General features: G+C 47.2%; 1 protein-coding gene across 1 annotated transcript in view; it reads left to right on the top strand.

The window, feature by feature from the left end:
• Positions 1 to 4,405: 4,405 nt before the first annotated feature.
• Positions 4,406 to 14,030, top strand: part of pitpnc1a (phosphatidylinositol transfer protein cytoplasmic 1a) — a 70,843-nt gene continuing 61,218 nt past the window's right edge. The window contains exon 1 of the mRNA XM_084465924.1: positions 4,406 to 4,979. Within this exon, the coding sequence (XP_084322050.1) occupies positions 4,932 to 4,979 (48 nt within the window). The 5' untranslated portion in view covers positions 4,406 to 4,931. The remainder of the gene's footprint in view (positions 4,980 to 14,030) is intronic.

Genomic DNA, 14,030 nt, shown 5'->3' with positions numbered 1-14,030 from the left:
ACCCTCACATGAGGGGTTTGACCAGAGGACCCTCACATGAGGGGTTTGACCAGAGGACCCTCACATGAGGGGTTTGACCAGAAGACCCTCACATGAGGGGTTTGACCAGAGGACCCTCACATGAGGGGTTTGACCAGAGGACCCTCACATGAGGGGTTTGACCAGAAGACCCTCACATGAGGGGTTTGACCAGAGGACCCTCACATGAGGGGTTTGACCAGAGGACCCTCACATGAGGGGTTTGACCAGAAGACCCTCACATGAGGGGTTTGACCAGAGGACCCTCACATGAGGGGTTTGACCAGAGGACCCTCACATGAGGGGTTTGACCAGAAGACCCTCACATGAGGGGTTTGACCAGAGGACCCTCACATGAGGGGTTTGACCAGAGGACCCTCACATGAGGGGTTTGACCAGAAGACCCTCACATGAGGGGTTTGACCAGAGGACCCTCACATGAGGGGTTTGACCAGAGGACCCTCACATGAGGGGTTTGACCAGAGGACCCTCACATGAGGGGTTTGACCAGAGGACCCTCACATGAGGAGTTTGTGTGGTGTGATTAGCCGTCCCACCACACCTGGTCACATGGCACCTTTTAATACATGTTCTCTAGTGAAACACAGTAGCTCATCAGTGGAGATCATTTTTCAAGGCTGATTAGATTTGGGTATCATTTACTAAGTCACCAGGGGTGTAGCACCAAATTCTGGGCCCTATATACAAGAAGTCCTGGATATAGGGCCCTATTTGAACAACAACCAAAAAATACTTGAAAAAAAAAAATCGGAACTTCCCATGGGCCGCGCTCTGCCTTGGGCCCCCCCAAGGCTGTCCAGCTCACACCACCCTGTCCGTCACTAGAACACTGTCATTGTTAGTCTTGTCATTGTTTTCTGTGGAGTTATGTCATTTGTATTGTTACTCATCTTTAATGGTTTGATTCATCGCATTAGACTTACATGACAAGGATGATGGATGCATTTTATTGTTGTCCACGAGCCACACTGTAGCCTTGGGTGTGATGCATGGGACCAATAAGCACTGTCTGCTACGACACAGTGTCCACTAGGTGTCTCCTGGTGTCTGCATCATCTTCCATCAGGCCTCGTTATCTTCAACATTAAGCCATGAGCCTTGAGTCAGCGATGTTCCTAACTTCCTACTTAGTTGAAGCACAAATATCCAAGTCTGGACAGGTTATTTTTTCACATGGCCTTAAAGAGCCCATTTTGTCCTTACTTGCTTAGTAGAACCTGCTTTCTATGGTGAGAAGGACATGTTCACATTGAACTGAGGGGGATAAAGTTACTCCATTTGGTATTAATATATTTCATGTTATAAAACATAAGCAAACATCACCGATCCCAGCTTGTAACTTCAAGAGGTGTTTACCATCATTGTTTTAATTGATTCACATTAACATTAACTTCAAACATTAACAAATCATTACCATAACCATACAGATTCACTGCTTACATTTTGGTCAGAGGCAATAGTGCTGCAATCATCCTCCCAACCCTATCCCCCTGTCATCATGACACACACACACACACACACACACACACACACACACACACACACACACACACACACACACACACACACACACACACACACACACACACACACACACACAGGACAGAGTGGACAGACCGACAGCAGACGGAGTAGAGAGAGCGCGGGCCCTCCGCTCAGTACCTCCCCTTGTGCTGCGGGTGCATGTTTCTGTTGCTGCACCAGATCAGCATGTTGTCATCATCATGTTGTCATCATCATGTTGTCATCATCATGTTGTCACGCAGCGCAGAGCGAGTTAGGAGGGGGTGGACAGTAGGAGGGGGGTTGACAGTAGGAGGTTGATAGTAGGAGGGGGTTGACAAGGGGGGGTTGACAGTAGGAGGGGGTTGACAGTAGGAGGGGGTTGACAGTAGGAGGGGGTGGACAGTAGGAGGGGGTGGACAGTAGGAGGGGGGTTGACAGTAGGAGGGGGTTGACAGTAGGAGGGGGTGGACAGTAGGAGGGGGGTTGACAGTAGGAGGGGGGTTGACATTAGGAGGGGGTTGACAGTAGGAGGGGGGTTGACAGTAGGAGGGGGGTTGACATTAGGAGGGGGTTGACAGTAGGAGGGGGGTTGACAGTAGGAGGGGGGTTGACAGTAGGAGAGGTTGACAGTAGGAGGGGGTGGAAGTAGGAGGGGGTGGACAGTAGGAGGGGGTGGACAGTAGGAGGGGTTGACAGTAGGAGGGGGTTGACAGTAGGAGGGGTTGACATTAGGAGGGGGTGGACAGTAGGAGGGGGGTTGACAGTAGGAGGGGGTTGACAGTAGGAGGGTTGACAGTAGGAGGGGGGTTGACATTAGGAGGGGGGTTGACAGTAGGAGGGTTGACAGTAGGAGGGGGGTTGACAGTAGGAGGAGGGTTGACAGTAGGAGGGGGTTGACAGTAGGAGGAGGTTGACAGTAGGAGGAGGGTTGACAGTAGGAGGGGTTGACAGTAGGAGGGGGGTTGACAGTAGGAGGAGGTTGACAGTAGGAGGGGTTGACAGTAGGAGGAGGGTTGACAGTAGGAGGGGGTGGACAGTAGGAGGAGGTTGACAGTAGGAGGGGGGTTGACAGTAGGAGGGTTGACAGTAGGAGGGGGGTTGACAGTAGGAGGGGGTGGACAGTAGGAGGGGGGTTGACAGTAGGAGGGGGTTGACAGTAGGAGGGTTGACAGTAGGAGGAGGGTTGACATTAGGAGGAGGTTGACAGTAGGAGGGGGGTTGACAGTAGGAGGGGGTTGACAGTAGGAGGGTTGACAGTAGGAGGGGGGTTGACAGTAGGAGGGGGTGGACAGTAGGAGGGGTTGACATTAGGAGGGGGTGGACAGTAGGAGGGGGGTTGACAGTAGCAGGTTGACAGTAGGAGGGGGGTTGACAGTAGGAGGAGGTTGACAGTAGGAGGGGGGTTGACAGTAGGAGGGGGTTGACAGTAGGAGGGGGGTTGACAGTAGGAGGGGGTGGACAGTAGGAGGGGGGTTGACAGTAGGAGGGGGTGGACAGTAGGAGGGGGTGGACAGTAGGAGGGGGGTTGACAGTAGGAGGTTGACAGTAGGAGGGGGGTTGACAGTAGGAGGGGGGTTGACAGTAGGAGGGTTGACAGTAGGAGGAGGGTTGACAGTAGGAGGAGATTGACAGTAGGAGGGGGGTTGACAGTAGGAGGGGGTTGACAATAGGAGGGGGGTTGACAGTAGGAGGAGGTTGACAGTAGGAGGTTGACAGTAGGAGGGGGTTGACAATAGGAGGGGGTTGACAGTAGGAGGGGGGTTGACAGTAGGAGGAGGGTTGACAGTAGCAGGTTGACAGTAGGAGGGGGGTTGACAGTAGGAGGAGGTTGACAGTAGGAGGAGGTTGACAGTAGGAGGTTGACAGTAGGAGGGGGTTGACAGTAGGAGGGGGGTTGACAGTAGGAGGGGGGTTGACAGTAGGAGGGTTGACAGTAGGAGGAGGGTTGACAGTAGGAGGAGATTGACAGTAGGAGGGGGGTTGACAGTAGGAGGGGGTTGACAATAGGAGGGGGGTTGACAGTAGGAGGAGGTTGACAGTAGGAGGTTGACAGTAGGAGGGGGTTGACAGTAGGAGGGGGGTGGACAGTAGGAGGAGGGTTGACAGTAAGAGGGGGGTTGACAGTAGGAGGAGGTTGACAGTAGGAGGGGGTTGACAGTAGGAGGGGGTGGACAGTAGGAGGGGGGTTGACAGTAGGAGGTTGACAGTAGGAGGGGGGTTGACAGTAGGAGGGTTGACAGTAGGAGGGGGTTGACAGTAGGAGGGGGTGGACAGTAGGAGGGGGGTTGACAGCAGGAGGTTGACAGTAGGAGGAGATTGACAGTAGGAGGGGGGTTGACAGTAGGAGGGGGTTGACAATAGGAGGGGGGTTGACAGCAGGAGGTTGACAGTAGGAGGGGGGTTGACAGTAGGAGGAGGTTGACAGTAGGAGGAGGTTGACAGTAGGAGGTTGACAGTAGGAGGGGGTTGACAATAGGAGGGGGTTGACAGTAGGAGGGGGGTTGACAGTAGGAGGGGGGTTGACAGTAAGAGGGGGGTTGACAGTAGGAGGAGGTTGACAGTAGGAGGGGGTTGACAGTAGGAGGAGGGTTGACAGTAGGAGGGGAGATGACAGTAGGAGGGGGTTGACAGTAGGAGGGGGTTGACAGTAGGAGGAGGGTTGACAGTAGGAGGGGAGATGACAGTAGGAGGGGGTTGACAGTAGGAGGAGGGTTGACAGTAGGAGGGGAGATGACAGTAGGAGGGGGTGGACAGTAGGAGGGGTTGACAGTAGGAGGGGTTGACAGTAGGAGGGGGGTTTACAGTAGGAGGAGGGTTGACAGTAGGAGGGGGATGACAGTAGGAGGAGGCTCAGACGGGAGAAGAGCTACAGCGTGGACGTTGTTTCAATACTCGGCAGAGACGAGGTTCGACTCGCATCGACTTCTTCGCGCTTCCTGATCTCCGTCCTCCTGATCTGTGTCTCGGTATCGCTTTGGAGTAAAACAGAAAAACGGCACTTTCCATCATTTTGACAGCTGCCGCCCGCTTCTGAAAATTAACGTCTGCGGATTTTCTCCGAGCACTGACCAGTCACATAGTGAACCACTCTCCGGTACTGCGGGCTGTAGTGAACCACTCTCCGGTACTGCGGGCTGTAGTGAACCACTCTCCGGTACTGCGGGCTCGTGCTGTAGTGAACCGCACTCCGGTACAGCGTGCTCGTGACTCGGACCCAGCAGGCTCGTGACTCGGACCCAGCGGGCTCGTGACTCGGCCCCGGCGGGGGTCCAGCCCAGGAGACGTCGTAGCGCGGGGCAGTCGGCCCGCATGAAGCGACCAGCTGAAGGCATCGAGTAAGAGCCGTGTCGGGTTCTCAGTATCCGCTCTTTGAACACGTAAGGACCATGCTGCTCAAGGAGTACAGGATATGCATGCCGCTCACCGTGGAAGAGGTGAGCTTCTTTCCTTCATTTATGCTCTGATGTTTCTTGAAAGTCGTAAATACTCCGAATAGTTTTGCTTCCATGGCTTGCGATGTGCGTTACTTTAGAATACGCGTCTAGACGGAGCTTTAGCCCGGTCATGTTCCCGGGTACATGTCTAACTCAGCCTCGACACAGTGGTGTACATCCTGTAGGCTTGGAGGACAACACATGGAATTACATTCACAATGTCTGTAACTGTCTATTACACACACACACACACACACACACACACACACACACACACACACACACACACACACACACCTTTCTCCCTTTCCTTCCACACCTGGCTACTAAAGTCACACTAATGTGTTTCATGTGGTGGTGAACTCTAGTTAGAGTAACATGGTGAGGTCATGTGGTGGTGAACTCTAGTTACAGTAACATGGTGAGGTCATGTGGTGGTGAGCTCTAATTAGAGTAACATGTTGAGGTCATGTGGTGGTGAGCTCTAGTTAGAGTAACATGGTGAGGTCATGTGGTGAACTCTAGTTACAGTAACATGGTGAGGTCATGTGGTGGTGAGCTCTAGTTAGAGTAACATGGTGAGGTCATGTGGTGGTGAGCTCTAGTTAGAGTAACATGGTGAGGTCATGTGGTGGTGAGCTCTAGTTAGAGTAACATGGTGAGGTCATGTGGTGGTGAACTCTAGTTAGAGTAACATGGTGAGGTCATGTGGTGGTGAGCTCTAGTTAGAGTAACATGGTGAGGTCATGTGGTGGTGAGCTCTAGTTACAGTAACATGGTGAGGTCATGTGGTGGTGAGCTCTAGTTACAGTAACATGGTGAGGTCATGTGGTGAGCTCTAGTTAGAGTAACATGGTGAGGTCATGTGGTGGTGAGCTCTAGTTACAGTAACATGGTGAGGTCATGTGGTGGTGAGCTCTAGTTAGAGTAACATGGTGAGGTCATGTGGTGGTGAACTATAGTTAGAGTAACATGGTGAGGTCATGTGGTGGTGAACTCTAGTTAGAGTAACATGGTGAGGTCATGTGGTGGTGAACTCTAGTTAGAGTAACATGGTGAGGTCATGTGGTGGTGAACTCTAGTTAGAGTAACATGGTGAGGTCATGTGGTGAGCTCTAGTTAGAGTAACATGGTGAGGTCATGTGGTGGTGAACTCTAGTTAGAGTAACATGGTGAGGTCATGTGGTGGTGAGCTCTAGTTAGAGTAACATGGTGAGGTCATGTGGTGGTGAGCTCTAGTTAGAGTAACGTGGTGAGGTCATGTGGTGAACTCTAGTTACAGTAACATGGTGAGGTCATGTGGTGGTGAGCTCTAGTTAGAGTAACATGGTGAGGTCATGTGGTGGTGAGCTCTAGTTAGAGTAACATGGTGAGGTCATGTGGTGGTGAACTCTAGTTAGAGTAACATGGTGAGGTCATGTGGTGGTGAACTCTAGTTAGAGTAACATGGTGAGGTCATGTGGTGAGCTCTAGTTAGAGTAACATGGTGAGGTCATGTGGTGGTGAGCTCTAGTTAGAGTAACATGGTGAGGTCATGTGGTGGTGAGCTCTAGTTAGAGTAACATGGTGAGGTCATGTGGTGGTGAGCTCTAGTTAGAGTAACATGGTGAGGTCATGTGGTGGTGAGCTCTAGTTAGAGTAACATGGTGAGGTCATGTGGTGAGCTCTAGTTAGAGTAACATGGTGAGGTCATGTGGTGGTGAGCTCTAGTTAGAGTAACATGGTGAGGTCATGTGGTGAGCTCTAGTTACAGTAACATGGTGAGGTCATGTGGTGGTGAGCTCTAGTTACAGTAACATGGTGAGGTCATGTGGTGGTGAGCTCTAGTTAGAGTAACATGGTGAGGTCATGTGGTGAGCTCTAGTTAGAGTAACATGGTGAGGTCATGTGGTGGTGAGCTCTAGTTACAGTAACATGGTGAGGTCATGTGGTGGTGAGCTCTAGTTAGAGTAACATGGTGAGGTCATGTGGTGGTGAGCTCTAGTTAGAGTAACATGGTGAGGTCATGTGGTGGTGAGCTCTAGTTAGAGTAACATGGTGAGGTCATGTGGTGGTGAACTCTAGTTACAGTAACATGGTGAGGTCATGTGGTGGTGAACTCTAGTTAGAGTAACATGGTGAGGTCATGTGGTGGTGAGCTCTAGTTAGAGTAACATGGTGAGGTCATGTGGTGGTGAGCTCTAGTTACAGTAACATGGTGAGGTCATGTGGTGGTGAGCTCTAGTTACAGTAACATGTTGAGGTCATGTGGTGGTGAGCTCTAGTTACAGTAACATGGTGAGGTCATGTGGTGGTGAGCTCTAGTTACAGTAACATGGTGAGGTCATGTGGTGGTGAACTCTAGTTAGAGTAACATGGTGAGGTCATGTGGTGGTGAGCTCTAGTTACAGTAACATGGTGAGGTCATGTGGTGGTGAGCTCTAGTTAGAGTAACATGGTGAGGTCATGTGGTGGTGAGCTCTAGTTAGAGTAACATGGTGAGGTCATGTGGTGGTGAGCTCTAGTTACAGTAACATGGTGAGGTCATGTGGTGGTGAGCTCTAGTTAGAGTAACATGGTGAGGTCATGTGGTGGTGAGCTCTAGTTACAGTAACATGGTGAGGTCATGTGGTGGTGAACTCTAGTTACAGTAACATGGTGAGGTCATGTGGTGGTGAGCTCTAGTTACAGTAACATGGTGAGGTCATGTGGTGGTGAACTCTAGTTAGAGTAACATGGTGAGGTCATGTGGTGAGCTCTAGTTAGAGTAACATGGTGAGGTCATGTGGTGGTGAGCTCTAGTTAGAGTAACATGGTGAGGTCATGTGGTGGTGAGCTCTAGTTACAGTAACATGGTGAGGTCATGTGGTGGTGAGCTCTAGTTAGAGTAACATGGTGAGGTCATGTGGTGGTGAGCTCTAGTTACAGTAACATGGTGAGGTCATGTGGTGGTGAGCTCTAGTTAGAGTAACATGGTGAGGTCATGTGGTGGTGAGCTCTAGTTAGAGTAACATGGTGAGGTCATGTGGTGGTGAGCTCTAGTTAGAGTAACATGGTGAGGTCATGTGGTGGTGAGCTCTAGTTACAGTAACATGGTGAGGTCATGTGGTGGTGAGCTCTAGTTACAGTAACATGGTGAGGTCATGTGGTGGTGAGCTCTAGTTAGAGTAACATGTTGAGGTCATGTGGTGGTGAGCTCTAGTTAGAGTAACATGGTGAGGTCATGTGGTGGTGAGCTCTAGTTAGAGTAACATGTTGAGGTCATGTGGTGGTGAGCTCTAGTTAGAGTAACATGGTGAGGTCATGTGGTGGTGAGCTCTAGTTAGAGTAACATGGTGAGGTCATGTGGTGGTGAGCTCTAGTTAGAGTAACATGGTGAGGTCATGTGGTGGTGAGCTCTAGTTAGAGTAACATGGTGAGGTCATGTGGTGGTGAGCTCTAGTTAGAGTAACATGGTGAGGTCATGTGGTGGTGAACTCTAGAACTCTAGTTCACCACCTGAGGGGGCGGTCCCTGGGGGGGGGGGGGGGGGGGGCGGTCCCCGGGGGTGGTCCCTGGGGGGGGGGGGGGCGGTCCCCGGGGGGGCGGTCCTGGGGGGCGGTCCCCGGGGGGGTCACCAACAGAACGGCCGTGCTCTCCGGCCCGCAGTCCATATCGCTGTACTCATAAAGTCGTCTTGTTGCCCAAACCCTTTTGAGTGTGGATCTCAACCACACAACCACGGCTGTGTGGTCTCTGCATGTCCAGCCTCACTTCCCCCCCGTGTGTGTGTGTGTGTGTGTGTGTGTGTGTGTGTGTGTGTGTGTGTGTGTGTGTGTGTGTGTGTGTGTGTGTGTGTGTGTGTGTGTGTGTGTGTGTGTGTGTGTGTGTGTGTGTGTGTGTGTGTCCTTGCCCAACAAGGCCCTTTTCATTTATGTTTTCAGTTTAAGGTAATTATATCTTGTCTGCAATGACTTAAAGGAGCATTTCACCGGTGGAGTCATGAATCTGTATTGAAAGTGGGTCATATATTTAGTCCAATAGTAACATAAATTTCTAATTTCTTCTTCTTAACCGAGAAAAGGCAGACAGTGACTTTTTGGCGCTTGTGGATTGAAGACGACAACTCCCACAATCCCAATCAGCGTTCACTCCCTGAGGGACGTAAAATAACAGCCAATCAGCGTTCACTCCCTGAGGGACGGAACATAACAGCCAATCAGCGTTCACTCCCTGAGGGACGGAACATAACAGCCAATCAGCGTTCACTCCCTGAGGGACGTAACATAACAGCCAATCAGCGTTCACTCCCTGAGGGACGGAACATAACAGCCAATCAGCGTTCACTCCCTGAGGGACGTAACATAACAGCCAATCAGCGTTCACTCCCTGAGGGACGGAACATAACAGCCAATCAGCGTTCACTCCCTGAGGGACGTAACATAACAGCCAATCAGCGTTCACTCCCTGAGGGACGTAACATAACAGCCAATCAGCGTTCACTCCCTGAGGGACGGAACATAACAGCCAATCAGCGTTCACTCCCTGAGGGACGTAACATAACAGCCAATCAGCGTTCACTCCCTGAGGGACGGAACATAACAGCCAATCAGCGTTCACTCCCTGAGGGACGGAACATAACAGCCAATCAGTGTTCACTCCCTGAGTGACGTAACATAACAGCCAATCAGCGTTCACTCCCTGAGGGACCTAACATAACAGCCAATCAGTGTTCACTCCCTGCAGTCCAGTCCCTAAGTCCCACCCACTGGAACTAGTGCTTGCAGTTTTTCAGAGCCCCCCCCCCCCTAACACTTCCTGCTTTAAATGACGCAAAAATGTTAGAGGTAGATACGGAGCTCTCCCGTCTCAGGGGAAAATGAGGGAATGATGCACGACCATTCAGAAATATGACTGGTTACTAACGATACAAAGCTTCATGCAAATGGGTGAAGTGTCCCTTTAATTGTTTGTCAAAAGTATGCAGCTTTTATGCACACTTGGAATTGAATTGAATTTGGCAGTACTTTTATACTTCTATTCATTACCCAAAGCAATACCCTGTTAAGAGGAATGAGATTTCCTTCTTGTTGGTGAAGCATTACCAGGAGTTTTAGAGTCTGGAAAATTGCAACCTTTGTGTAAACATGCCATCCGTCATTAAGACTAAAGTGACCTTCCCAAAGAGCCTCCAAGACTCTCAGTGACGTGTGTTAGTGTTCTGGTCTGGCTATTTTAACAACAACAAAATAATGAGTAGGCCTATTTCTACAATCTCTTATTTTGGCCATTCAGCATCAGGACAGCGTGAGGCCTCCTGGCTCCTCTTATGGTGTCCTTCCATGGTCTACTGTTGTGTTGTGAAGGAGCCTGTGTCCATGGTGATCTCCGATGGAGTCCAGGTGTGGGGGGGGTTATCATGACTTTACACATTGAGCTGGCTGCTGTGTACTGCTCAGCTCTGTGTGTCTGAAGAATGAGATGAGGTTTCTTTATGATTATCTTTTTGAAGGTCCTTTCAAAGAGTCACTGTTCAGCTCTGCATGTGGAACTAGCAGCATCCTGTCTGCATGTGTTTTCAAAGAACAAGAATCCACATGGCGGTTACCTTAGTTACATTTTCCTTTATAACGACTTTCATGCTCTGTGCATTAGGAGCAAATACAATTGAGGATAAAAACACAATCAAGTCCAGGACTTATTTCCATTGTGGTCCTCAACACAAAACATCAGGACAAGACAAGACACTCACAGTGTCAGAGTGTCACAGAGTGTGTGATAATCAATAAAAACTTGAGTCAAATTATTATTATTTTTTCGGTACGTACCGAAATGAAACGCGCATCGAACCGTTAGACCCGTACCGAAATTTTTTGGTACGAATGACAACGAATTTACAACTTATAAAAGAGAAAAGGGGATGGGGTCTTATTGCGGTACGTGTAACTGACTTGATGAACGTTGACAGTTGCTGCTGAATGGTGGAGTTATCTGGGTCATGAAGACGGAAGACCACTTCCTGTCCTGGCTGTAGGCTGGGCTCGCTCTCTCTCCGGTTGACTCACCCTGTGGCAGGCCTCCAAGGATATATTTTGACATCACTTCACCAAACATGTGGACGACCTAAATGTCCTTGGCCACGCCTTCCTAAAGCATGACTTCTCCGCCACCGTCAGCCAATCTCTCATCCGGTGCTAAAGACATGTGCAGAGCACCAGGCAGAGGTGTGGACGCTGACATCCCAGATGTTGTACCTCTTCCATGAATCATCAATTGTTTGAAAATACTCTTTATTGAAGTCCTGCTACACATAAAGAAAATTTCTTCAGATATAGTTTTTCTGCAAGAGCTGCATCTCATAGCTGGTGAGATTAAATTCCTGAAAAAAACTGTGGGTGGGAGAGGCATTTGAATCAACCTATCTAAAAGCAGAGGAGTAGGTATTTTGATAAATCCTTACCATTTCACTTAATTTCAGAACACTGACCCAGAGGGTCGATATTTAATAGTCACGCGTGAAATTCATGGATATAAATATATACTAATAAATATCTACTCTCCTCCCTCAGTTAATATGAAATATCTCAGAAATATTCAGAAAATAATCAATAGTATAACAGCAGGAAGAATTTTTTTTGCCGGAGATTTTAATCATCTTCACCGAACATGATAGTTCTAACTTGAAAAGGAAGCCTAAAGTTCCCAAGGAGCTTCTGGAATTCCTCTCATTAAATAACCTAACGGATGTGTGGCGACAAATGCATCTAAGAGATAAAGATTATACTCATTATTCTCATGCACAAAACAGCTATAGCCGCTTGGACTACATCTTTGTATCCAAGGAAGGAGTAGAAGATGTAATAACATCTAAAATACAAGATATAGTTATATCAGACCACGCTGCAGTTACATGCATTATGTGCCCGTCATCAAATAAAGTACTACATAGAATCTGGAGAATGAACAGAAAATACCTGAAAGAAGAGGAATTTATTAATTACGTAATAAAAAATATTAACATTCATAACAATAAACGTCACAAACAGTAAGGAAAAGCCACCAGTTCATATTATATGGGATGCTTTTAAAGCATATATTAGAGGGATCATAATTTATTTTTCATCTAGAAAGAAGGCAGAATTAAATAAAAAAGACATATCCGTCGAGCAGAACACCTGCATAAATAATCTTGTGTAAAAAAGAATATGGAGTATCTGCAGGGATTAAAGCTAGAATATGACCAGCTTCTGCTAGAAAAAGCTAATAATGTTAGGTATAACCAGAGCCGTCTACGGAGAGCCTTGGCACTCTCTATTGAGCCCCATTGTATCGAACTTGGTTGCAGTTCCATTACAATTCCACTGGGGGTGGTCGAATGAGTGCAGATTGAATGGGGGTCTATGGGGCTAGACGGCTAAATGTATCTCTTTCACCTGCTTGTCGTTGAAATATCACAGATTGTATTGTAGATTCCGCAAGTTCAATATAGATTATAGTTCAAAAGTCGAATGAATGAGTACTTATGTCCTTTCGATTTCTTACAGTTTGGGCCGTTGTTGGCCGTACACGCTAGCATTCTGCTAATGAATGCTAATTGGTCAGGGACGGACTTGTGACTGATTACGACCAGAGACCCCTCTTGATGGCATCTGAAGCTGAAGCACAATCAGAAACATTATCTTACAACATTATCTCTTTGATAAAGAAGATGTCTAAAAGAGAGACTATCACACTCAAGGATCCAGTGAACAACTCTGTTGTTAGGGACAACAAACTTATTAACCAAAAATTTGCTTCCTTTTATGAAAAGTTATACTCTACGGAAATGAAAGGTCAAACAGATGAACAAAATAATTTCTTAAAATCAGTTAACATTAAAAGTTATCAGAGCAACATAAAGCTACTTTGGCTGAAGAGATTTCCTTGATGGAAATCAAAAAGGCAATTGACAGCTTCCCAAAAGGTATGGATGGGTTACCAACCAAGTTTTATTCAACATTCTGGTCCCACATTAATCTTCTCTTCGTCAAAGTTATAAAATACTCCACAACAAATGAAATCCTGCCTCCCTGAATGTATAATACTATTATCAATGTAATTCCTAAACCAGGTAAAGAGTGCAATAAACCCTCTGATTTCAGACCAATAAGTCTAATAAATAGTGATAATAAAATAATTACAAATGTAATAAATAACAGAATAACTGAAATGCTTCCATCAATCATTCAATTTAACCAAACAGGGTTTATTAAAGATAGACAGTTACAAATCAATGTTAGAACCTGTATATCCCTAACACAATTTGCAAAAAAAAAAAGAAAAACTAGATGTGACACTGATGGCGGTAGATGCGGAAAAAGCGTTTGACCGTTTAGAGTGGAGCAACCTGTTTGAGGTTTTAGCCGCATATAACTTCCCAAACGAAATAATGCAAATGATCAAAACGGTATACAAGTCTCCTGTGGCATATGTCTACTCTAATGGTATTCTTTCAGAGGCAATTCAGATAACAATGGGCACAAGGCAGGGATGTCCTCTATCCCCATCACTCTTTGCCTTGGCTGTAGAGCCGATGGCTCAGAAAATTCACCAATCAGACATGGTGGGATTAAAGTGGGATTAATGTTGGAAAAGAATGTTATAAACTAAGTTTGTATGCTGATGATCTGATGTTGTATCTAACTAACACAGAAAAATCGATTCCATATCTAATAAATTATTGAGCAGTACTCAAAAATATCTGGTTATAAAATTAACATAGAAAAGACAGAACTTCTACAGGACTTTTGCCTAAAACTCAAAACTTATTAAAATACAACTTTAAATGGCAAAAGGAAAGGATTAAATATCTAGGGTGTTATATCAGTTCAGATAAACCAAAACTATATAAAGATAATTTTTCTCCATTAATCAAGGATCTTAAGGCTAGTCTAGATAAATGGACAGACCTGCCTATTAACTTAATTGGAATAATTAATTTGGTGAAAATGATATGGCTTCCCAAATTCCTATTAATCTTCCAGATAATACCAGTGATCCCTCCTAAGGATTTTTTTTAAACTATCAATAAGCTATTCAGTTCTTTCATCTGGT

The sequence above is a fragment of the Micromesistius poutassou genome (assembly GCF_964030765.1).
Source record: "Micromesistius poutassou genome assembly, chromosome: 3".
Classification (NCBI taxonomy): Eukaryota; Metazoa; Chordata; class Actinopteri; order Gadiformes; family Gadidae; genus Micromesistius; species Micromesistius poutassou.
This window is presented reverse-complemented; position numbering and strand designations above follow the sequence as displayed.